Raw genomic sequence first — 24603 nt, 5'->3', positions numbered from 1 at the left:
AAGTTTGAAAATAATATGAAGCAGTAATTGGCTTCAGGATTAAGAGTTTGGGTATCTACTCACATTTTCATCTCCTGAGGTTGAGCCTTTGTAATACGAAATCTTAGAACAGTGGAGGCAGCTCAGATTTAGGAGCAGCTCATTATCCTCTCAGTCTCATTGTGCTGTTTGTATGAAGATTGACTGTCCTAGTTACTACAAACAAGAATATTTCTCTTTGTCCAAAATGAGAACTTACAGGAGATTTCTTAACAGAGAAAAAGGAATTATTCTTTCCTATTGGTACAACAGGTTCTGCTTATTACACAAGCTCAAATTCCTTAAAATTTTCATCTAGTCTGTTTTATGAAATATGTTCCAATTAGAGTGTTAGCCTGTGTGCCTGTGTGCTGTAACGAAAATGTGTTAGCCTTCAAGCCTTCAAGCTGCCTCTTCTGCAGACTTCTCTGGTTGTGCTACAGGTTTTCTTGAACTTGATTTTGTGTGTGTGTGTGTGTGTGTGTGTGTGTGTGTGTGTGTGTTTACAGAAGTTAGCTTGTTAAGCTCTTAGAAATTTATCCCTAGGTTTGAGTTTGTACACTATCAAGTCTGAGTTACCTCAGATACTAAGAGCAGCAAGACTGTCATTTAATCTCAAGTTTTCTTGTGTAGAATTTCATTTCCCCTCACATTAGTTAAAGACCTAGGGAGTTTATTTTGTGTTGTTCTATATCTTTTTCTGCAATCTATGACTTGGGTACATACCAATTTACTTCCTATTACCTCAGTCTTGGCAAAGTTCCATGCACTGAAACAACCCTGCAAGGAACAGTTGAAACCTTCAAACACACTGAAGCATTGAAAAGGCTATATAAAATATATAACATGGTCCTTCCCGTGTGTGTGTGTGTGTGTGTGTGTGTGTGTGTGTGTGTGTGTGTGTGTGTGTGTGTATGTACATATATAGTTAAAAAATATTTTTACAGTGACCCAAAAACTTACAGCTATGCTGAAATAAAGCTAGTTTCTAGATGTTCTGATTGCAGAAGTATGGGTATAAGTGTATAACATTCATTAAAGCCAGAATTTTCTACCCTATTGTTCTTCATCCTACTTTGTTCTGTGCACTTCTTTTCTTTTACTTTAAATGCACTATTAATTTCCCTGTTGCAATATTCTTGGTTGTCTCTGGTCTTCATTGCTTAAAGCAAGTCTGTTATAAATTCCATATATTCTTGCATTCTCAAATTGTTGCCATGTTTAACCACCTCTCTATCCTCAGTATCACTTCTCTTTGATCTAGACCTTTATCATCTCCACTGTCTGGGATTATTGTGCTATTCTCCTAGGATTTCTATCCCTGTTCCATCTTCTACCCAGTGTCAGGTCTTTCTCAAGAGGGGAAGGCTAAGCTGGAAGTGGTGCTGTGGCTCAAGTGGTAGAGCGCTAGCCTTGAGCTGAAGAGCTGAGGGCCAAAGCCCGGGCCCAGAGTGCAGGCCCCACGACTGGCAAAAAAAATAAAAGAGGGAAGGCTAAAAATACAAGAAAAAAATAACATACCAACAGGTTAAAAACTTATAGTGTATTATTAGTATTATATTTATCAATATTGTTATTTGTCTGTAATTTTGTATTCTATGTGCTCCATCTGTGAGGTGTTGCTGATTTGCTTTTCAGATGCTTCAGTATTTTCAATTTATTTCTGTATTATTATTTGTGTTGAACATAATAGTCCTTTATCTACATGGAGATGTATATTCACATATAGTAATGTATCTACATCTCCTATGTGTCTATGTGATATAAGCAACATTCGGGTTTACATTATGAAGATACATTCTCCTATGAGCTAGCTTTGTCCAGGATAGCTTGCCAGTTAGGGTCCAATTTCAGGCTTCAAAGTTCAGAAGAAACTCAACAACACTTTTATTATGTAGTTAACACGGTTTGTTCTGCCACGAAGGTCTGGTTTGGGTTATCCTTTGTTATGTACCTTGTGGCCAGACAAGTTTTGACTTTCAGGAGTCTTTCTAAAGAAGTAAAAAAAGAAAGATCAGTTGATTACCTAACTTGAGGGTAGGGATGGGAGGGGGGAAATGAGGAGAACAATGGAAGGGGTGACATTGATCAAGATGCATTCTACTTATAACCTGACTTTGAAAATTGTTTGAACACAGAAATATATTAAACACAAGAAATCTTAGTACTAAACAAATTTCTGTCAAATTTAGAAAGTTAAATGATCAGCTATGATATTAGGTAGTAGAAGTTCAGATTGCTTAGCAAACTTCAGAGAACAATTTGGCTATATGTGTTTGTGAAGAACTTTAAGTGTTCTTTTCTCCCTACTTTTCTACTGAAAGTATATACAAAGGAAAAAATCATGTATGAAAGTTAAACAACGTGCAAATGTATTTTGTTTTGTTTATAATAGAAAAACATGCTAAATTGTGGTATTAAGAAAGTGTCTAGGCAACAAATCAAAGAAAGGTTGGACAATTGGGATTGCATGAAGTTGCAGAGCTTCTGCATGGCAAAGGACATAGCTTGCAAGATCAATAGAAAGCCCACGGATTGGAGAAGATCTTCACTAGCCATACAACAGACAAGGGTCTCATATCTAAAATATACTTGGAACTCAAAAAATTAAATCCCCCAACAACAAATCCTCAAAGAAACAACTGCCCAATAAATAAATGGGCTAAAGACTTAAAGAGAAACTTCTCTGAAGAAGAAAGAAGGATGGCCAATAGACACATGAAGAAATGCTCAACCTCTCTAGCCATAAAAGAAATGCAAATCAAAACAACATTGAGATACCATCTCGCTCCAGTTAGAACAGCAAAAATCAAGAACTCTAACAACAACAGATGCTGAAGGGGATGTGGACAGAAGGGAACCTTACTTCATTGTTGGTGAGAGTGTAAACTTGTTCAACCACTTTGGAAAACAGTATGGAGGTTCCTCAAAAGACTTCACATAGAGCTCCCCTATGACCCAGCAATCCCACTTTTGAACATTTACCCAAATGAGCACAGACAAGACCACTCTAAAGCTACCAGCACAACTATGTTTATTGCAGCATTATTTACCATAGCTAAAATATAGAACCAAGCCAGATGCCCCTCAGTAGATGAATGGATCAAGAAAATGTGGTATATATACACAATGGAATTCTATGCCTCCATCAGAAAGAATGACACTGCCCCATTTGTTAGGAAATGGAAAGACTTGGAAAAAATTATATTAAGTGAAGTAAGCCAAGCCCAAAGAAACATAGGTCCCATGGTTTCCCTTATTTGCAATATCTAGTATATGTATGAGTCAAGCGGAAAAGGTCAGATAATGTGATGTTAGGAAAATGAACCCTTAGATATGTATTTAAATGTTTTTTTTCTTTCATGCATTTGTTTCTAACACATTTATAAGATTATTTCTTTGTTGCTTTGTATGTCCCTCCCCCACAGTATAACCCCTGCTTTCACTATATTTGATGTCGGTATAATTTGTGGAGGAGATGGGGAAAAACAAGTCGTTTAAGGATACAGGTGGACCTGATGCAACAATGAGAAGTACAAGTTGTCATGTCGAAAATGAACTTTACAACTTTGGTGCGGGGGGGGGGGGGAGGGGGGGGTTAGGGGGAGGCTGGGAAGGGATGTGAAGGGTAAACAAAGGAGGAGGCTGCAGTGCTTGATAAGAAATGTACTCATTATCTTGCCCATGTAATTGTAACCTCTCTGTACAGTATGTTCACAAAAAATAAAAATTAAAATTAAAAAAAAAAGATCAGTAGTAAGGATGTGAGGAAGACAAAACCTTACTGATAAAATTGAAATTTAAATAGAATAAAGTCATAAAATAAACATAATAGGTATACACATCTAATTCAATAATAAAATAGTATAATAGATATAAAATATGTATTTCATATATAGAAAACATTGTATAGAATGAAATTTCAAAAGAAAAAAAAGTCTAGGGATAAAAAAAATTGTGATATAATTAGTCATTAAAAATCATGAATTTGGGGCAGGGGATGTGGCTTAGTGGTAGAGTGCTTTCCTAGCATGCATGAAGCCCTGGGTTCGATTCCTCAGTACCACATAAATAGAAAATGCCGGAAGGGGCACTTTGGCTCAAATGGTAGAGTGCTAGCTTTGTTCAAAAGAAGCTCAGGGACAGTGCCCAAGCTCTGAGTCCAAGCCCCAGGACTGGTAATTTAAAAAAAAAAAAAATCATGAGTTTAAGCTGGGCACCAGTGGCTCATGCCTCTAATCCCAGCTACTTGAGAGGCTGATTAGAGGATGGTTGTAGTTCTAGGTCAGCCCAGGCAAACAAAGTTCATACAACCCTTACTAAGCTGTAGCCGGTCACAGTAACCTGTGCCTGTCATCCTAAACTTTGTGGGAAACTGAAATTGAGAGGATTTTGATTCCAGGTCAGACTGGACAGAAATGTTCTTGAAACTCCATCTCTACTGAAGAAGTTGTATATAGTAGTGCCTGTGTGTCATCCCAACTCTAATGGGAAGCCTAAATAAGTAGACTGCAATCCAACAGTCTTCCTGAACCCAGGCAGGAAGTGAGACTGTATCATAAAAAATAACCCGCACAAAGAAGTGTTGAGGTGGTTCATGTGGTAGAACACTTGTCTAGCAAGCACAAGTCTCTCAGTTCAAACCCTAGTGCCACACACACGAAAAGGACTTTGTATTCAGATCACTTGTTTATGAATTCGCTGATATTAGACTAATCCTGTGGTTATTTATTTTAAAAAAAACTGTAAGAGATCAAATCCTGGGAAGATATATAGAAACGTGTGTCCATGTCTACCAAGAGTGGAAGGATTTGATAATCATGAAATAGTCTTTGTCAAGACATGTTGCCTAAAACTCTCGCATAAATCTGCAGCCAACATTAGTCTGGCAGCTTTGTTGGAGTGATTTTGCTTGAATTAATAAATGCTGTAATTTTCAATGTCTTCTCTGGATGTTTGCAGCATATAGAAGCTTTCATTCTTAACTAACTTTATGTTTGCACATATGTGATACTTTTATTTTTTTATTTTTTTTATTGTGAAAATACCGTACAGAGGGGTTACAATTATATGGGCAAGATAATGAGTGCATTTCTTAGCAAGCATTATGTTTATACTTTTAGTAATCCCTTCATGCTAAAAGTTTTAATAATTTTTCCTCAGAAATCACACTCAGTTTTCATTTTATTTTGTTTTGGCAGTACTTAGGATAGAACTCAGGTCCTTACTAAGTCAGCCACCCCTGGAGCCAAGTCCTCAGTCATTCTTGCTTTTATTTTTTCTTAAGTTTGTTTTTTAGATAAGGTCTGACACTAACTTTACCTTACTGTCTTTAGACCACTGTTCTCCTATGTCAGTCAGCCTGCTAAGTAGTTGGGATTACCACACTGGCCTTGATTACTTTCTGACAAATATTTCAACTGAAAATGTTGGCATTAATACTTTTCTAAGAACCACAGAGAAACTTCTCCAACTCTCATACCATTTAAAATCTGCCCTATCTCTGGGTATTGCCCCCACGAAGGCACCCATTTCTGGTCTCCTTGCATTTAATTAACTTGTTCTTGATGCACCCTACTAAGTTAGAGTCAGCTGATCATGAGCAATATATCCACTTAACAAGTTGGGAGGACAATATATGGGGGGAGGGGGAGAAAGTCATTGATTAAAAAGAGAGACTAACATTAGTGCTGGCCTGACAGGCAGTTACTCCCAGGAAGGTTCAGAATGCTTAGCGCTGTATGTGGGCTTCTTCACCCCAAAGCTTCCGTTCCTTTATGTGACTGTTTCCCTCTCACAGTGCTTTCTCACAGCCTTAGATAACCGAGAGACTCACTTATTTTCATTTTCTCTTTGACCAAGTGGCTCATATTCAGTAGGCCTCAAGTAAAGGTTCCATCTATTTCTACAATTACTTTTTTTCCTCTGTTCAATGATTGATTGAACTAAAAGTATTAGATACATGATAAAATGAGTTTTATATTGATATTTTGTCAAAAATTAATTTTTGAAGGGGTTGTTGTTGTCCAAAAAAACATACTCATGACCTGACAGGAAACTGTACCCCTCTGTATATCACCTTTATAATAATAAAAATATATTACAAGTTAAAAAAAAGTTAATGTTTGCTCTAAATTTAGTGATTACTTCTTTTTAGTTAAACACTCGCCTTTTGCTTATATAATAACAAAAGAATGACTGCAATACATTCTCCATACCTGCTTAGGAAGAGGTTCTGGCACAGTTATGCATAGCATGGAAGTTGTCAGCTTGACAGTTCTTTGGGGGATTTGCCAAAGCCCATTGACGTCACCAGACTGGAGAGCATGGCTTCTGCCAGTGTCTGCCAAGCTGTAATACAAGGACGAGGTTTTGTTACAGTCTCTTCATGTCCACACTAATGCAGTCTTTTTTTAATTTTTTTTTTCAATTTTTGGCACACAGCAATGTTCTAGCCCATGTAAATGACTTTGCCTATTAGCTTGAGCTCTTCACTCATTTTAGCACTCTACTCTACCCCGTGCTAGGGCAGCAAGGCAGCCTTTCAGGATATTTACATTGGCACATAACAGCTCTTAACAGGAGGCTTTTAGTTTTATGTTATTTCTGATCTCTGGCAGCTTCTGGTTCACAGAATGTATTTTATTGCACCGAATTGACTATAGTTGTCTATCTTCGACCATTTAGAGGCTATAGTTCTCTGAATGTAATCTGTGTTATCTGTTAACCAAGTTAGGGTGCTGCCTTTCTCTTGAATTGAGCATCTCATGTTGTCTTTACTATAATGGCTGACTATGAAAATACACAAAATTGTCCCTAAACTCTCCCATAATTCCTCATATGAGTTTGATTTTGTGTTGATTCCTGTCTTTCTATGAGGGCATATTAAGAGTTGGATTGCTGATTTCATAGTCATATGATATAAAAGACCATCTGTTTCTTTATCTTGAGTTTAAAGCTCTTAGCATATTGGTTTTATTGTCTTAGATTATCTCAATCTTTAATGTTATGGTAGCTGCCATACAGGGTAGCTTTTGTATATTTGGAGGTTGTTAGTGCATTTCTTCCTCACTTTAGACATAAAAGTTCATGTTTGACTTTTCCTTCCGCCCTTCCTTTTTCTTTGTTATGATAATTGTCTCTTAACTTCTCTTACTCTACTCCCAGGTCATTACTTTCCTGTTCATGAGCATTCTTTGTTTCAAGAGTTACTTGTTTGGTCTATTAAAGTGGCATCCATCTTTCATAATTTAGTTTCTCAGTGACTCTTCAGCATACCCGCCTGCTCTTGTAGTTGTGGTAATACAGACTAAGGTCATATTTTGTCTGGGGTTTTTATTAAATTGTTTGTTCCCATTCATTTGTTTGTTTTGAAATTATATCTGATCCTTTTTTTTTTTTTTGGTTGGCCGTGGGGCTTGAACTCTGGGCCTGGGCGCTGTCCCTCAGCTCAAGGCAAGCGCTCTACCACTTGAGCTACGGCGCCACTTCCGGTTTTCTGGTGGTTTATTGGAGATAGGAGTCTCACGGTCTCTCCTGCCCAGGCTGGCTTTGAACCGCGATCCTCAGATCTCAGCCTCCTGAGTAGCTAGGATTACAGGCGTGAGCCACCAGTGCCCGGCATATCTGATCCTTTCAAAGATAGCATTACCTTAATTAAGTTCATGAAGATATCACAGGGGATAAAAATCCCTCATCCTTTTGTTCCTATCTTTTCTGAGCCATGTTTCTGTCTCCTATCTCTGTCAGCCCCTTACCATGTGGGGATTATAGAGATGAATACTGCTCTAGTCAGTTGCATTAAGCAATAGCATTGTGTCATGTATGTGTACTTTTTAGACCATATCTAGTTTGCAGGTGGCTCTGAAATGCCTACATATGAAAACCATTGATTTTTGTTGTTGTTTCTTTGTTTTATATTTGGAAAACAATGTTCTAGATGGGGTCCATAACACATAAATTAGTGTAACAGCATAAATTAAGGAATAGATACAGATTGGACCATAATACAATTTCATTCAACTTTGTATTCAAGAGAATTGTGGAAATTGGAAATTCAACTTAAGGCTTAATGTTTTGAGGGAAGTGTTGCATCAAGGCTTTTAGTCTTTCTTAGCTCGAAATAAGGAAATTAGAATTTCATGAGTAAGAGGCTAAGTTCCAGGGGGGGGTCTAGATACTCCATATTCCACTCTGAAGAATGAAAATATCTAACCTGTAGCAGTAACAGTAATCTTTTTAAAAAGTTTTTTTTTATTGTGAAAATACTGTACAGAGGGGTTACAATTACATGGGCAAGATAATGAGTACATTTCTTATCCAGCATTGCAGCCTCCTTTAAAAAGTTTTGTATCTTTTATTTTTATCAAATCTTATCAGTGAATATTGAATCATATGAGCTAAGGTTGTAAGAATAGCGTTAGGAAAAAATATTGGTTGTATATTTTATTCTCATTTTGATCTAATTTTAGATTGAGTGTCTATTTTTATTTATAGTAAAGTCTGTATTATATTCATTCTAAGGTAATGATACTGCATGTTTTGAAAACTTTTAAATATCTGCAGTTATTTCTGTAGTATTTAGGTAAGCTGTGGTTTTTTGTTTTTTTTTTTAAATTTTATTTTATTTTATTTGAGAACATACTGTACAGAGGGGTTACAATTACATGGGCAGGATAATGCATACATTTCTTACCAAGCATTGCATAAGCTGTGGTTTTTACGATGATGTTATGTAGTTATAAAAAATCTTGTTTTATTAAAATAAATACTATGAGTTGTTTGTTTAAAATACTTGATATTTAGCTGAGTGCCAGGAGCTAGTGCCTGTCATCCTCGCTACTCCAGAGCTAAAATCTGAGGACTATGGCTCAAAGCCAGCCTAGGCAGGAAAGTCCATGAGATTCATATCCAATTAACCACCAAAAAAAGAACAACAATCGTAAGTGGAGCTGTGACTCAAGTGGTAGAGTGAGTGCTAGGCTTGAACCAAAAAATTCAGCTCACAGGCCTGAGTTCAAGCCCTAGGACTAGCACAAAAAGCAAAATAACAACCACAGCAAAAGGATGTTTATAATAATAATAATAATTGAGTGTTGTTTCTTTGCCAAAAAATATGGAAAGATATACTGCATGTATTATCTCATTTAATCTTTATAACAGTCCTTGGAGCCTATTTTACAGATGAAAAAAGTATACTAGAGATCTCAAAGACCTTGTCTAATGTCAGAAAACCCAGTAGCAAAGCTGGAATTCAAACTGACCCGTCTCCCTGTCCTAAGCCCTAACCTCATCTACTCTGCTGTCCTTGCCTCTACATGAACAACACTGAAGACCATTGTTCCAAGCATGTAGCTCATCTTTTCTAAATGTGTGCATACATGCTAAGTGTAAAGGTTCTAAAAAAAACTTGTCCCATAATAGGGGATAAATATAATTACTTATTAACAGTGGCCTTTTAGATAGGTTTCCTATTTTTGAAGAAAAGTAAAAACGAAGTTAACATATAGAAACTGTTCTGTTTTATTTTTATTATTTATTTATTCATTTTATGGGTCATGGGTCTTAAACTCAGGGCCTGGGCGCTGTCCCTGAACTCTTCTGCTCAAGACTAGTGCTCTACCACTTTGAGCCACAGTGGTTCTGGTTTTCTGGTAGTTAATTGGAGGTAAGAGTTTTGTGACTTTCCTGCCCAAGCTGGCCTTGATCTGTAATCCTCCATATATCAGCCTCTTGAGTAGGAAGGATTACAGGTTTGAGCCACTGGCACCCAGCTTCTTATTCTTTCACTATTCAATCTGAACTTGCCTTAGACCAGAACTGATAGCTTCAAGTACCAGATTTTTCTAAATAAATATATATATATTTATCTTTTTATCTATTTATTTATTTTGCCAGTCCTGGGGCTTGAATTCAGGGCCTGGACACTGTCCCTGAGCTTCTTTTGCTCAAGGCTAGCACTACCACTTGAACCACAGTACCACTTCTAGCCTTTTCTGTTTATATGGTACTGAGGAATTGAGTCCAGGGCTTCATGCATGCAAGCACTCTACCACTAAGCCACGTTCCCAGCCCTGGATTTTTTTTTTTTTTAATGAAAAATAAAGCAACAAATTCCAATAGTAATTCATGGCCTTGTGTAGCTGATTTTTGTAGCTTTAGTGACTACAGGGCTCCCTCTTGTGGACCATTAAAGCAAATGATGGTCAAGTTTCAAGACCAAGTTTTTTCTGTGAAGGATCTCTTGTATAAGATCTAAATATCTTTGACATGTTTGGCATTCAGTTTGGATTTTTTTTAAGTCTATGGGAGAGTTAAAAGTAGAACTTCTCAAGATGAGTTGATTCTCCAGACTTTTCTCAGTGTAGAACTTGTATTTTCTGTTTTCTAATAGGTGAAAAAAGAGAAAAAAAAAACCCTTTTGAAATTTTCTGTTATCCTGCATTTTATCTTTGTGCTAGAAAAGCTAAGAATGGATGCCTGAACATAATGCCAATGTTCACTAAGTAATAATGCTCATTTAGTTTTGGTGGAGGCTGATCAGTTTGCTCGTGGCCACATAGTGAGGTAATGTGATATTTTAGAAAAGAACTAGCAAAGCCAATGCTCCTTAATAGGAACTTGATGAATTTGCTGAGCCCTTTGGATTTCTAAGCTGGATTGGAATGTAGGTAACCATGTAAACTAGAACAAGCCTGAAACTTAAAAATAAATGATCCTAGCTTGATGGAAGCTGAGCTTCAATAAAGACGTTTAATCTATTGCATATTATGCTATGGAATAAATAATGACTTGCCTCATGTCACAGAATGAGCTCACGGGAATATTGGTAACAGGGTCACATTTTTGTGAAATACAGCCAGAGGGGAAACTTTTCAGTAATTATCCAAATGTGAAAGGGTACTGAATTCTCACAGTCATGCATTCCTGTTTACACTTCCTAAATTATACTGCTTCAGCTAATATTCTTTCCCACTGTGGAGTTTGTCAGACTGTTTCACTCAGGTTTCTCTCTACTCAAGTTGACGGAAAAGCTGGTGCAACCTTCCCATTTGTTGCCCCAGAAGAGACGTCTATAGAGGTTTTCAAGACAAGGATGCTACTTCTGATCACTAAGGGAAGATAACATTATGTATGTGGGCTGCGAAGGTGGCTCAGTGGTAGAGCACTTGCCTTGGATGCCTGAGGCCCTGGGTTCGGTTCCTCAGCACCACATAAGCAAAAAGAAAAAAGCCGGAAGTGGCGCTGTGGCTGAAGTGGTAGAGCGCTAGCCTTGAGCTGAAGAGCTGAGGGACAGCGCCCAGGCCCAGAGTTCAGGCCCCATGACCGGACCAAAAAAAAAAAAAATATTATGTATGTGGTAAAGTAGAGAAGGAGGGGCTAGGGTAAGCATGAAGAAATTTAAAATTTCCAGCAATCTTAAAAAATGATCTCATGATGTTTTATTCTTGTTTTATATTCCCAAGCCCTTTATTAGATCACAGTTTGGAAGCTATCCTAGGATAGTTATGGAAACTGTTCTAATTTTCTTTTAAAAAACTTACTCCCTATTTTGGCTTGTGTTCTTATTTATTTATGTATTTATTTTATTTACTGTGGTAAATAAATAAATACTGGGGATTGAACCTAGGCCTCATATTCTTGTTAGACAAGCCCTATCACTTGATTGGCATGTGTTTAAGACAGTACTGAAATGTTCTAAGGGAATCTAATCAATTAGTCTGTATAAACCAGCCCACAAGGTTCTGTCTTCAAAATAACCACCAAAAAGCCAGACTGTAGAAAGTAGAGCTGTGGTTTGAGTGGTAGAATCACAGCCTTGAGCAAAAAAAATAAAGCCAGGCTAGAGGCATATCTCAAGTGCTAGAGTACCAGCTGAGCAAGCTCAAGGTCCTGAGTTGAAACTCCAGTACTGGGGAAAAGCTGTGAATTTCCTTGGATTAATAAAAGATTATTTGTACACATATAGAAAATAATTATGCATTGTAGGTGAAAGGATCCATCACATCCATCCCAGGGGACCACACAAAGGCAGGCAAGCACAGGAGAAAGATTATTACAAGGTTTATTAGAGGAACCATATTTGCCCCCGAGAGAGAGCGTATGGCGGCCTCCATTATCTAGGTAGCAGCAGGATCTGAGGGTAGGAAGTGAGGTAGATGGGAGTTCAGGTGGGTCTGGGCAGAGAGAGGGAGGGGCCAACTATATGGCAGTTACTCCAGGGCTGGGACAAGCTTAGGTTTGGGTGGGGCTGAGGACCAAAGGTGGGCATAATGCTTACATTACTAGGCATGGCCCAGTTGGTAGAGCATTAGCTAATGAGCAAAGCATCAGGTACCGAGTTCAAGTCCCAGTCTTACACACACACACACACACACACACACACACACACCCAAAGAGATAAATATCTAGAGTGCCAGGGCATTAACAGTATTGTTTCTGGAGAGGCATGCATGCAACTTCCATACAAAGCAGAAGAGAAAATGTGAGCTGGCTAATCCCAGAAAGGATACTTGGAATAATAGGATAACAGGCTCCAAGGATTGACCTCCCTGTAGAAATGATTGCTGAGCTGGGAATAAAATTACCATTGTAAACTATTTCAGGACTCTAGGCTCTGATTGGATACTTATAACTTCCTGGCAAGCAGTTCATAAAGGGCAAGACTTCTGTTTTGGTGCAGAGGACATCAGGATGAAAACCGGTGGCTAACCCCATTCCTCAGCCTCATAGCCAATGGTGACAACATCTTTTTACACCTCAAGTGTTTAACTAAACTGAGGTGTGTGTGGGAAGAACTTTGTTCTTTATAAATATGTAGACTCATGTTTTAGCCATCTGGTAGACACCTAAGAAACTGATGCAGATGTCTTTCTTGGTTTTCAGCCCTCTTGGCTACAGCAGCTTCCCGTGAGGGCATATCTCAGGAAATTCAGAGATAGTGGCCAGTGTCTCATGACTATAATCCCAGCTACTCAGGAAGCTGAGAGCTGAGCCAGCCTGAGTAGAAAAGTTCGAGAGAGAGCGGGGTGGCGCCCCAGTGGCTCACGCCTGTAATCCTAGCTACTCAGGAGACTGAGATTTGAGGATCGTGGTTCAAAGCCAGCCCAGTCAAGAAAGTCCATGAAACGCTTATCTCCAATAAACCACTAGAAAACCGGAAGTGGCACTGTGGCTCAAGCGGTAGAGCTTTGCCTTGAGCTGAAGAGCTGAGGAACAGTGCTCAGGCCCAGAGTTCAAGCCCCATGACAAGAGAAAAAGCAAAGGGACAGCGCCCAGGCTCTGAGTTCAAGCCCCATGATGGACCAAAAAAAGAGACAGTACCTTTTTCTACCTACTTTCTTCTTGGGAAATCTTTGCCAGGTCACTGGTAGACTAGAAATGAAACAAAACTTCAGTGACCATACCTAAAGCGTAAACAGAGTCAAATAGACAAGTACAAGCAAACAATACTTTGAGATGATCATAAAATTTATGGTTCTAGCCAGCTACAAGCAAAACTAAACAATCCCTGAAAAGTGGAGGAAGTATATTACTAAAAGTGCCCTAGTGTAAAATTCAGAATGCCTAATAGGAAGAAAAAAAAAGAAAAAACTATAAAACATAGAAAACATTGCAGAGTTAAGTCTGTTACATTATTTTCAATGTGTTAGTTTAGCTCAGTGAGCTAAAAAAAAAAAAAACTGACAAAGAACTAAAAGAAAAAATGTTTAAAAAATAAAAGGAACAAAACAAATTCTGAAAATGAAAGATATACTTAAATGAAAACTTCAACAGAGGTGTTCAACAACCATGTGTGAACAGGCTGAAGGATTGTAGACCTGAAAATAAGACAGTGAAACCATTCATTCTGACGAGTACAAGGAAAAGAAGAAAAGTGGACAGTGCCTATGACATGGGTGGGCACCATCAAGTTTACCAATGTATGAATTATTCAAACCGCAAATCGAAAGAAGACATTCGATTCCCAAACTTTATGAAGATGTACATGCTTAAGAAGCTCACTAAATTCCAATAAGGATGAACTTAAATCGGAGTATACTGAAAAATAGTCAAACTGTTAAAACCCAGAGAGTAAGAGGGAATTGTAAAAGTAGAAGCTCAGCAGAGCATTGATGGTTCATACTATAAATCTAAGCTACTCAGGAGGTGGCTTGGAGCCAGCCTGATCACTCTTATCTCCAATTGACTAGCAAGAAAAAGCTGGAACTGCAGGCATGGCTCAGTGGTAGCATAGTACCAGCAAAAGAGAGAGACAGAGTCAGAGAGAGACAGAAAGAAGTACAACTCACTGCATACAAGTGATGAGATTAAAAGATAATTTCTCATGAGAAAGGCCCCAAAGCAATAAGATCGTAGATTAAAAACCTTAAAATAGCCAAGCACTGGTGACTCACATCTGAAATCCTAGCTGCTGAGGAGACTGAGATCTGAGGATCACAGTTTCAAAGCCAGCCTGTACAGTAAGTCCATAAGACTGTTTTTATTTTATTTTATTGTAAGAGTTTTATGTCAGAGGGGTTACAGTTACATAAGTAAGGTAATGAGTACATTTCTTATCTAACATTGTTACCTCTTCCCTCGTTTCTCACATTCCCTCACATTCACCCCCCGCCCCATGTCCCCTCCTCCCCAAGTTGTAAAGTTCATTTTCAACATAATGTCTTGTGAGTATCCCTGTTGCATTGGTTCAGACTTTGTCATTTGTCTCACTATTTTGTTATTCTCCTTCTCTTCCCCAAATCAGATAAATGTATATACAAGACACAGGTACCAAAATCAAAACCAGTGACAACAGAGAATAAACCAAAGAAAAACGAAAGAAAAAAATAACTTCACATAGTACATTAAAAAATAAAATCAAACAACAAAAAGAAACACCCCTTGTTTCCATCTTGGAATCTTGGAATTCATTTTGATTATTCCCCCAAAACAAATCCTCAAAGAAACAACTCCCCCATTAATAAGTGGGCTAAAGAATTAAAAAGAGACTTCTCTGGAAAGGAAATAAGAATAGCCAATAAACACATGAAGAAATGTTTAACATCTCTGGCCATAAAAGGAACGCAAATCAAAATTATGCCTAGATTCTACCTTACCCAGTTAGAATGGCCATTATCAAGAAACAAATAATAGTAAATGCTAGTGGGGATGTGGCCAAAAGAGAATGTTAATACACTGTCGGTGGGAATGTAAACTGGTTCAATCACTCTAGAAAGTAGTGTGGAGGTTCCTCAAAAGACTAAACATAGAGTTCCTCTATGATCCAGCAATCCCACTCCTGGGCATTTACCCAAATGACCACAAACAAGGCCACACTAAAGCTACCAGCACAACTATGTTCATTGCAGCATTTTTACCATAGCTGAGATATGGAAGAACTAACCCAGATGCCCCTCAGTAAATGAATGGATCAAGAAAATGTTGTATAGATACACAATGGAATTATATGCTTCCATCAGAAAGAATGGCATTGCCCCATTCATAAGGAAATGGAAAGACTTGGGAAAAAATCATATTAAGTGAAGTAAGCTGGATCCAAAGAAACATAGGCTGCATGGTTTCCCTTATTTGTAATAATTAGTATATGTCTAGGATAGTCCTAGTAGAGGATCACAATAGCTCACTAGCTATGTACACATGATCATGAGACTCTCATTTCCAATTAACCACTATAAGGCTGGTGGTAAGTGTGTTATCCTTGAGCAAAGAAAGCTCAGGGATAGCACCCAAAACCTGTGTAAGCCCTAAGACACGCACAAAAAAGAAAGAGGAAGAGAAAGAATTGAGAAGTAACGATTTGTTGATTCTTAGGCTTAATTTTCTTGTGTTTTACTTTATGAACATTTTACTGAATTTAATTTGGTTATAGAATTTAAAGATAGCATATATGCTCTTCAAGATAGCTTTCATACCCAACTTTACTATTTTCTTAGTGCTCAATCAGTTTATTATTTAGTGCTCTTTAGTATATTCTAACAGTGGATGGAAAATGGTTGTGTGGCTCACTGAAACAGAAATACTGATCTCCAATGTAGAACCATGTTTTTTTCTACTTTTTTACTTTACAGAATGTTTATTCTTCTTTATAGGGTATAAACCACATCATTTCCCATTCTATCTCCTTTTCCTTTAAGTAAATTACCTTAAGGAAATGTTTCATTAAAATATGAGGTATTTGTTTGTAATTGTTAAAATCTTATATATAATATTAGAGTGAGAGGTAATTAACAGTTCTTGGAATTAAAATTTTAAAACTGAATCTTTCTTAGTTTTCTAAATCTTGTTGTAAGTGATCACTGACCCTTTAATTCTTAGCTATTCAACTGAAAATAGAAATCAAATACCTCTGCTGTCCTAGAAAAGTGTATAGTAATTAAAGAATTCAAAAACTACTCATCCATAATTAGGAAACGTGTTACAAAAGTAGCACCTGCACAGGTTTTACTTGCTTTTCTCAACTTTTATTCCTTTTCTTTCAGCTCAATCTGAATTTGAAGTGTCTGTCTCTGCAAGGAATATCAGAAGATTACTGAGTTTCCAACGCTATCTCAGATCCTCACGTTTTTTCCGTGGCACCACTGTTTCCAGTTCTCTAAACATTTTAGATGATGATTATAATGGCCAAGCCAAGGTATGTACAGTTTTTTTTTCAAGAAAACATGGTTTCATAAGCTTACTGAAGGCTAATTTTCCTTCATACAGTATGGGTTCATAGAACCCTTTTTGGTCTGTGACAAGTAGTCAAGCTAATTTTTCAGATATTTTTGTACAGCTATTTTTTTTAATATTTAGGTATGACAGCGAAAGAAACTTCTGAAATGACTAAAGGAGTGAGAGTAGTTTCATTTATTATGACATTATGTAAATAGTAGATCAATAGAACATTAAACTGTAGGATCACACAGAACCTTAATGCTGACAAGAACACTAGAGATCTCCTGATCTAATTATCTACTGTATTATTAAGAAAGATGAAGCCTAGAGAGCAAGGGACATGTTTTATCAAATGGTTAGAGGTAAACCCAGCACAGGGAAGTTACCGTTCACTGTTCTCAAATGGATTTTGCATACTCTCTTACACTAAAGAGAGATCTTGAAGATTCAGAGGTATCTGAATATATTGTGAACACTTTCTTTTTTTTTTTATTGTGAAAATTCTGTACAGAGGGGTTACAATTACATGGGCAAGATAAAGAGTACATTTCTTATCAAGCATTGTAGCCTCCTCCTTTGTTTCCCCTTCCCATCCCTTCCCATCCTCTCCCCACCCCCCTACCCAACCCTTCCCCCCCCCCCCCCCCCCCACCAAAGTTGTAAAGTTCGTTTTCGACATAACGACTTATATGTCTCATTGTTGCAATGGGTCCACCTGTATCCCTATTTAAACGATTTGTTTTTTCCCTTCCCTTCCACAAATTATAACAATTTCAAATACAGTTAAAGCAGGGGTTATGCTGTGGGGGAGGGACATACAAAGCAACAAAGAAATAATCTTATAAATGTGTTAGAAACAATCTCATGAAAGAAAAAAAACATTTGAATACATATCTTAGGGTTCATTTCCCTAACATGAACTTATCTGACCTTTTCAGCTTGACTCAGACATATACTAGTTATTGCAAATAAGGGAAACCATGGGACCTATGTTTCTTTGGGCCTGGCTTACTTCACTTAAGATAATTTTTTCCAAGTCTTTCCATTTCCTAACAAATGGGGCAATGTCATTCTTTCTGATGGAGGCATAGAATTCCATTTTGTATATATACCACATTTTCTTGATCCATTCATCTACTGAGGGGCATCTGGGTTGGTTTATTGTGAACATTATTTACTTTATGTTTAATATACTTCTTAAAGAAAATGCCTCTAGGTTGAAAATAAATACACTTGTTTTTATCCAAATAGGATTTTAAACAATCTTAAATTGCAATCTATTTTAAAGGGTTTTTGTTTTTTTTTCAGTTGTGGGGCTTGAACTCAAGGCCTGGATGCTGTCCCTGAGCTCTTTTGCCACAGCTCCACTTCCAATTTTAGGGTGGTTAGAGAAAAGATTCTCACAGTTTCCTGCCTGCCTGGCTTCAAACTGCAATTCTCAGATCTCCGCCGCCTGAGTAGCTAGGATTACAGGCATGAACCACCAGTGCCCAGTATTAAAGTATTTTTGTCTTAATATTTATAGACCAGATATTATAAATTTGTATAAATTAAGCTGTAGTATCTTCTTGAAAATTATATTTAAGTGAAAAAAATATGCCTCCTTATTTGATGGAAGAAATCAGGGGAAAGTATGCTTTAAAAAAATTAAGTTTACAAGCTCTATTTGTTTTCTTTTTCTTTGTGCGAGTATTGGGACTAACTCAAAATCTGGGTGATACCCTTTAGCTTTTTTGCTCAAGGCTAGCTAGCAGTCTGCCGCTTTAAGCCACACCTTCATTTCCTGTTTTTGTTGATGGTTAATAGCTGATGAAAGTCTCTTGTACTTTCTTGCCTGGGCTTCAAACATGATCCCCAGATGTCCTTAATAACTAGGATTACAAGCAAGAGCCACCAGCACCTGGCTTAAACTATTTTTTTTTAAGTGAGAATATTGATGTGTGAGCTACTGCTTCTACTAAGAGTATCTTAGTGTTCCTCATGTCATCTTAAATGTTTACACCACTGAATGTTTAGATGCAAAAGACAAGCTTTTTCTTGAAAATGTCCATAAAGTGTTCAAGTATAGAATATATAATGTAAAAAAAAATTGTTTTTAGGATCTTTGTGGGATTTTTTTTGGATAAAGTATCATCCTAAAAGTTAATATAGTAAATTCTAATAATAATGTTATTAAAGATATGTTGTTTTGTGTGTATGTGCTAGTACTACGGCTTGAACTCTGGGTCTTGTGCTTTTGCTTAGCTTTTTTGCTTACCACTTGAGCCACAGCTCTACTTCCGGCTTCTTGCTGGTTAATTGGAGAGAAGAGTCTCTTAGATTTGTCTGCCTGGATCCTTTGTACCAGGATAATCAGATCTCAGCCTCCTGAACCGATAGGCTTACCAATATAAGCCACCAGTGCTCAGCAAGGATATTTAAAGATTATAGATAAATCTACTATTAAGTAGGAGATTCTTTTTTGATTAACAAAGTAGGATTTTAAATCAGTGTTAGATGACGTAAGCTCTAGGAATCATACTCCTGATTTCAAATCCCACCTGTCTCACTTTCTAGCTAACCAAATTAGTAACTTGTTAGCTTTTCTCATATATAAAATGCAGATTAGGGGAGAAAAAAGTTCCAAAACAGGCGCCGGTGGTTCACACCTGTAATCCTAGCTACTCAGGAGGCTGAGATATGAGGATCATGGTTCAAAGCCAGCCCAGGCAGAAAAGTCCATGAGACTCTTATTTCCAGTTAACCACCTGAAAACTGGAAGTGGCATTGTGGCTTAAGTGGTAGAGTGCTACCTGAAGGGCTGAGAGACAGTGCCCAGGCCCAGAGTTCAAGCCCTATGACTGACAAAAAAAAAAGTTCCAGTTACCAGTGGCTTACATCCATAATCCTAGCTACTCAGGTGTCTGCAATCTGAAGATCAAGGTTTGAAGCCAGATTGGGCAGGAAAGTCTGTGAGATTCCTCTTATGACCAATAAATTACCAGTGGTAGAGCACTAGCCTTAAACAAAAAAGCTCAGGGACAGTGCCAGGCCCTGAGGTTTAAGCCCCAAGACAGACAGACAGACAGACAGACACACAGACACACACACACACACACACACACACACACACACACACACACACACACACACACACACACACACACACACACACACACACACACACACACACACACACACACACACACACACACACACACACACACACACACACACACACCCCCCCCCCCCCCCCCTGCTAAGTGGTATTGGCATGAAGTGTTTTTAACAGTATTTGTATTTAATAAATACTCAGTAGTCATTAACTCATTTTTACTAGATTTCAAAAATTGGTTTTCTAGGCCATGCAACATATGAACCATACTTCTGTGATAATAAATTCTTTTAGTATTCTTATAAGTTTGTATTACTACAGGAATAAAGACTAACCTGGGGTTGTAAAATTCACTAATTGATAAAGTAAGAATCTTATTTCTCAAATGCAGTTTATTTCTTTGGACATTTTTTTGGAGCCAGTTGGAAAAGTCATGATTAAAATGAGAATGATAGTGTTATTTCTTAAAGCAAATTAGTTGATTTCCACTTGCTTTAAGTTCTATGTGAACTATCTACATATGATAGACAATTTTATTGAAATTAAATTACAGTAGGTATGTTTGGTTTTTATTTCAGTGTATGCTGGAAAAAGTTGGAAATTGGAATTTTGATATCTTTCTATTTGATAGACTAACAAATGGTAAGTGAAGAATTTGTCTCATTCAAGTTAACATAATCTCTAGAAAAGACCCCATGGATGGTACAGCCCCTGGTGGGGTGGAGCTGTCATTTATTTAGCTTATAAGCCTTCTACTGGTAGAGGGAACATCATTTTGCCCCCCCACACCCCTTTTTAGTGACTTTTCTAGAAGCCAATAAAAATAATCTCATATTTTCCTATCTGTATGGTTACTCTTTGAAGTAACCTAAAGTCACCCTTGTCATGACTTGGTTAATTGGCAGTAATGCTGCTCTTCTTAATGATTCATTATTACCTTACCTCTTCCTCTTTGATTTCTTTTACAATGTGGCATTTACATTCATGCTTGCTGATACTGTATTCCTGAGTAGATAGATCCACAGGAAGGGTGTTTTCGCTACCTTTGAGGAAGCATCCTTTCTTTTTTTTTAATTTTTATTTTTTTTTTATTGTGAAAATACTGTACAGAGGGGTTACAATTACATGGGCAAGATAATGAGTACATTTCTTATCAAGCATTGTAGCCTCCTCCTTTGTTTCTTGAAGCTGATCTGTGTACTTGAGACACACGGCACATGATGGTCAGCAATAGCTCCCTCTGACACTGCCTCCAAATGGTGGAATAGGGCGAGCTTTAGCATCTTTAGGAGGGCTTCTGCAATCTGAGGTTTGAAAAAGATGTCCATAGGTAATTCTGATGTGTCTCACCCGCTCCTGAATTTGGCTTGGTTTTGTTTGGTGAGGGACTCATGTTCCTTTACTCTCTTTAGAATCAGGACTGAATTTGCTCTGGTGATCTCTTTAGGATGAAAGTTTTGGCATAATTCTTGGTGTGGCATATGTAATTCAATTAGCCTTTACCTCATACATCTAAATGGGCTTTTAATAAAGTGAAGCAGAGTAAAAATTTCATGGAAAACAAGTCAGTTCTGAATGTTCAGAATGATAGAAGTGTGTGGTTCATGGCTATACTTTGAAATCACCTGCTTCTTAGTTCACTTTGGGATGAAGCTCCTTTCCTAAGGAAGCCAATACGTAAAATGGACAAATACATCTTCATTTATCTTCAGCTCTGGTGTGCGTCTTTTAGTATCACTACATTATTTTCTCTAAACTGTATGCCAATGCATGGAGAAGATATCTCTATATGCACTTTCTACATATTATCTATACACAGTTGACAGGAAACAGATTGGACTGATCTTGTGCAAAGTGATGTGGACAGTGAGGTTTTCCTGTCCAGTCTCCCCTCCCCCGCACCCCCATTTCTCCCACCTCCACTCCCCTACCACCTGTTTCTTCTTCCCCTTATCATTTCCCTTCTACTACTCCTCTACCCTTTGGTGATTAGTGTCCTGTTGCCTTCCTTGCCCTCACCTTAGTGTCTACATAGGAAATGTAGTCAGCCTCTCTAGGCCTTCTTTTTTGAAAGTAGTAGAATGTCAGAACCAGAAAATTCTCTATACTAATTCAACACTAATATTACTTCATTTGTTATTTCAATGCCACCCTGCATACTTTCCAAGTTTAGCCATATGCAAATGCTAAACAGACCATAGACTATTACTGGGTTGTTGGGACCTTTGTCATTCATTGAAACAGTTGATTGTTCTTTTCTGAATTTCACTTTTTGAAAAGTACACGTCCTACTAACCCAGGGCTCAAGATGAGCTGGCAGTATGGAGGATGGTCAGAAGGACTGCCACCAGTTACATTGGTTACAAACTGTGCACTCCCTTTCTCTTTGAGCATTCACTTGATTTGGGTGTGTGCAGAGAGTGGCTGAATAGTCTCCAGATCAATAGAAGTAACTAAAAATAGACCCATGGTTAGCTACTCACCTTTAATATCAAGAGGTCATATATGTGTTCCCTTATTTGGACGTTACAGGCATTCTCTACTTGAAAAGATACTATTGATAACATATGGACAGGAAGATATTCTTTCAGCTTGCCAAATTGTAGTTACAGTGGATTTTCTTTAAAAAACTGGTTAGTCTAAAATGAATTCTGATAACTTGTATTCATGGTATCCAAGTATATAGTTTTCCATTCTTATGGGGCCATTACTTTCTTGTATTTCCTACTCTGGAATTTTCCCAAATGATCCACAGGAGAAGATGGAGAAGAGGAGGAGGAGGAAGAGAAGGAGGCAAGATTCAGTGATTTATGCTAAGACAAATGGTCTCAGCTTATCAGCTCCAAAGAGGGAATTTGTAGATATATTTGATGTTCCTTTTACAGAGATGTGAAATGAAGAGTTGGCAAAATATAGTTTGTTGCTCCAGAAAGCCACCTGGTTCATATGATGAGGACATTAGTGGCTAGCCAAGATTGTGGTGGAAGTACTCATCGAGGACTACTGTCTAAAAGCTGTTAAGGGTCATCATATCTCACAGCCCTATATTTTGGTATATTTTTATAAAGTAGTTTTTCTAGAAATACAGTCTATGCTTAAAGAAGGGGAAACTTGAAGTCTTTGGGGTTTTTTTTTGGCTGTTGGTGGTGGTAGTGATGTTTTGTTTTCAGATTTTTTTGGCAGCACTGGGATTTGAATTCAGAGCCTTGCACTTGTTAGACTGGCACCTAGTGCTGTGCACACCTCCAGCTCTTGGGCTTGTATTTGTGTGTGTGTGTGTGTGTGTGTGTGTGTGCTGGTCCTGGCGGTTGAACTCAGAGGTTGCATTCTGTGCCTGAACTTCTTTTGTGTAAGACTTGTGCTCTACTACTTAAACCACAGCTCCACTTCCAGTTTTGTTTGTTCTTTTGTTTTTGTTTATTTGGTAGTTTAGAGGAGATAAGAGTGTTACAGACTTTCCTCCTGAGGCTATCTTCAAATCACAATTCTCAGATCTTAGCTCCTGAGCAGCTAGGATTACAGGCATGAGCCTCTAGTACCTGTCTGGGCTTGTTGAACTGTGAGACTGTGGAGAAAGAGGCATAGATGTGAAGTGTGTTCAGAGTTTAAGGAGAGTTAAAAGTCTTGAAAATAAGGCCGGGCGCTGGTGGCTCACGCCTGTAATCCTAGCTACTCAGGAGGCTGAGATCTGAGGATCGTGGTTCAAAGCCAGCCCAGGCAGGAGAGACCGTGAGACTCCTATCTCCAATAAACCACCAGAAAACCGGAAGTGGCGCTGTAGCTCAAGTGGTAGAGCGCTCGCCTTGAGCTGAAGAGCTGAGGGACAGCGCCCAGGCCCAGAGTTCAAGCCCCACGACCGACAAAAAAAAAAAAAAAGTCTTGAAAATAGGTATTTTTAAAAGTGAAGGAACCATTTAAGTAGGAAAACATGGTAAGATTTCTGGGCATGAATTTATAGTGATAGAGTTCTGCCTGGTTTTGTGATAACCACATCTCCAGCAGCTCTGAGAAGTATGGAAAAGGCAAGTAATTGAGCTTTATGTTGTGATCCTGAGACTCTAGATCCCTTCTAGGCCTGTACTGGTCAGAAGAAACACAACCCCCAGCTAACAAGTTCTCAGCCAAGACCAGAAAGTAGACGAGATGTAGAAGTTAACTACAGCTATGTTTTTAGTCCTTTAGAAAGCTCATTAGTTTATTCAGTGAGGGTCAGTTTCCAAAGTTTTCTTCAAATTATAATTATTTGGGTACCTCCTTGCAAAAATAGAAAAAATGTTCTTCTTTCAGTTCCTTGTTTACAGAAAACTGAAACCATGCAAATTTATTTTTTCCTTCGAGTAGAACAAAGATGTTAACATTTAAAATCCCTAATAAGATGAAAATTTTAAGTAGACCAAATATAAAAGTGGGTATTTTTTCATGTTTTATATTCTGATGGAAGCACAGTATAATCATATACCTTATATTTCTTACTAATGTGGTATCTTTTCTTTCTTTTTAGGAAATAGTCTAGTAAACTTAACCTTTCATTTATTTAGTCTTCATGGACTAATTGAATACTTCCATTTAGATATGATGAAACTTCGTCGATTTTTAGGTAAGTGATTCTAACCTATGTAACAGACACAAGGTTTATACATGATCTTGTTTTATAACAAGCCACTCTGATTCATAGCTTAAAGCACACATAAAACATTTTGGTCCATGATAGACTGCATATGGCGGTAGTTTCAGAAGTGCCACATAGTTATCCTGGATGATGAAACATCTGACAGAACGTTTCTCCAAATGTATCCTGTGGACTGTACATGTGCATTGAGAGGCGACTGTCATGA

At 37.8% G+C, this 24603-nt stretch overlaps 1 protein-coding gene across 4 annotated transcripts in view; it reads left to right on the top strand.

Moving 5' to 3' along the window:
• Window positions 1-24603, top strand: part of Pde7a (phosphodiesterase 7A) — an 88773-nt gene that overhangs the window by 47512 nt on the left and 16658 nt on the right. For all 4 annotated transcript variants that reach the window (XR_006145142.1, XM_042665819.1, XM_042665821.1 and 1 more), the window contains exons 4-6: window positions 16500-16651; window positions 20347-20410; window positions 24270-24365. Coding sequence is in view for 3 of the 4 variants with exons in the window: in XM_042665819.1 (XP_042521753.1) it covers window positions 16500-16651; window positions 20347-20410; window positions 24270-24365 (312 nt within the window). In the remaining variant the exon portion in view is untranslated. The remainder of the gene's footprint in view (window positions 1-16499; window positions 16652-20346; window positions 20411-24269; window positions 24366-24603) is intronic.

Source organism: Dipodomys spectabilis, unplaced genomic scaffold, assembly GCF_019054845.1.
Source record: "Dipodomys spectabilis isolate Male_0828 unplaced genomic scaffold, ASM1905484v1 ptg000015l, whole genome shotgun sequence".
Lineage (NCBI taxonomy): Eukaryota > Metazoa > Chordata > Mammalia > Rodentia > Heteromyidae > Dipodomys > Dipodomys spectabilis.
This window is presented reverse-complemented; position numbering and strand designations above follow the sequence as displayed.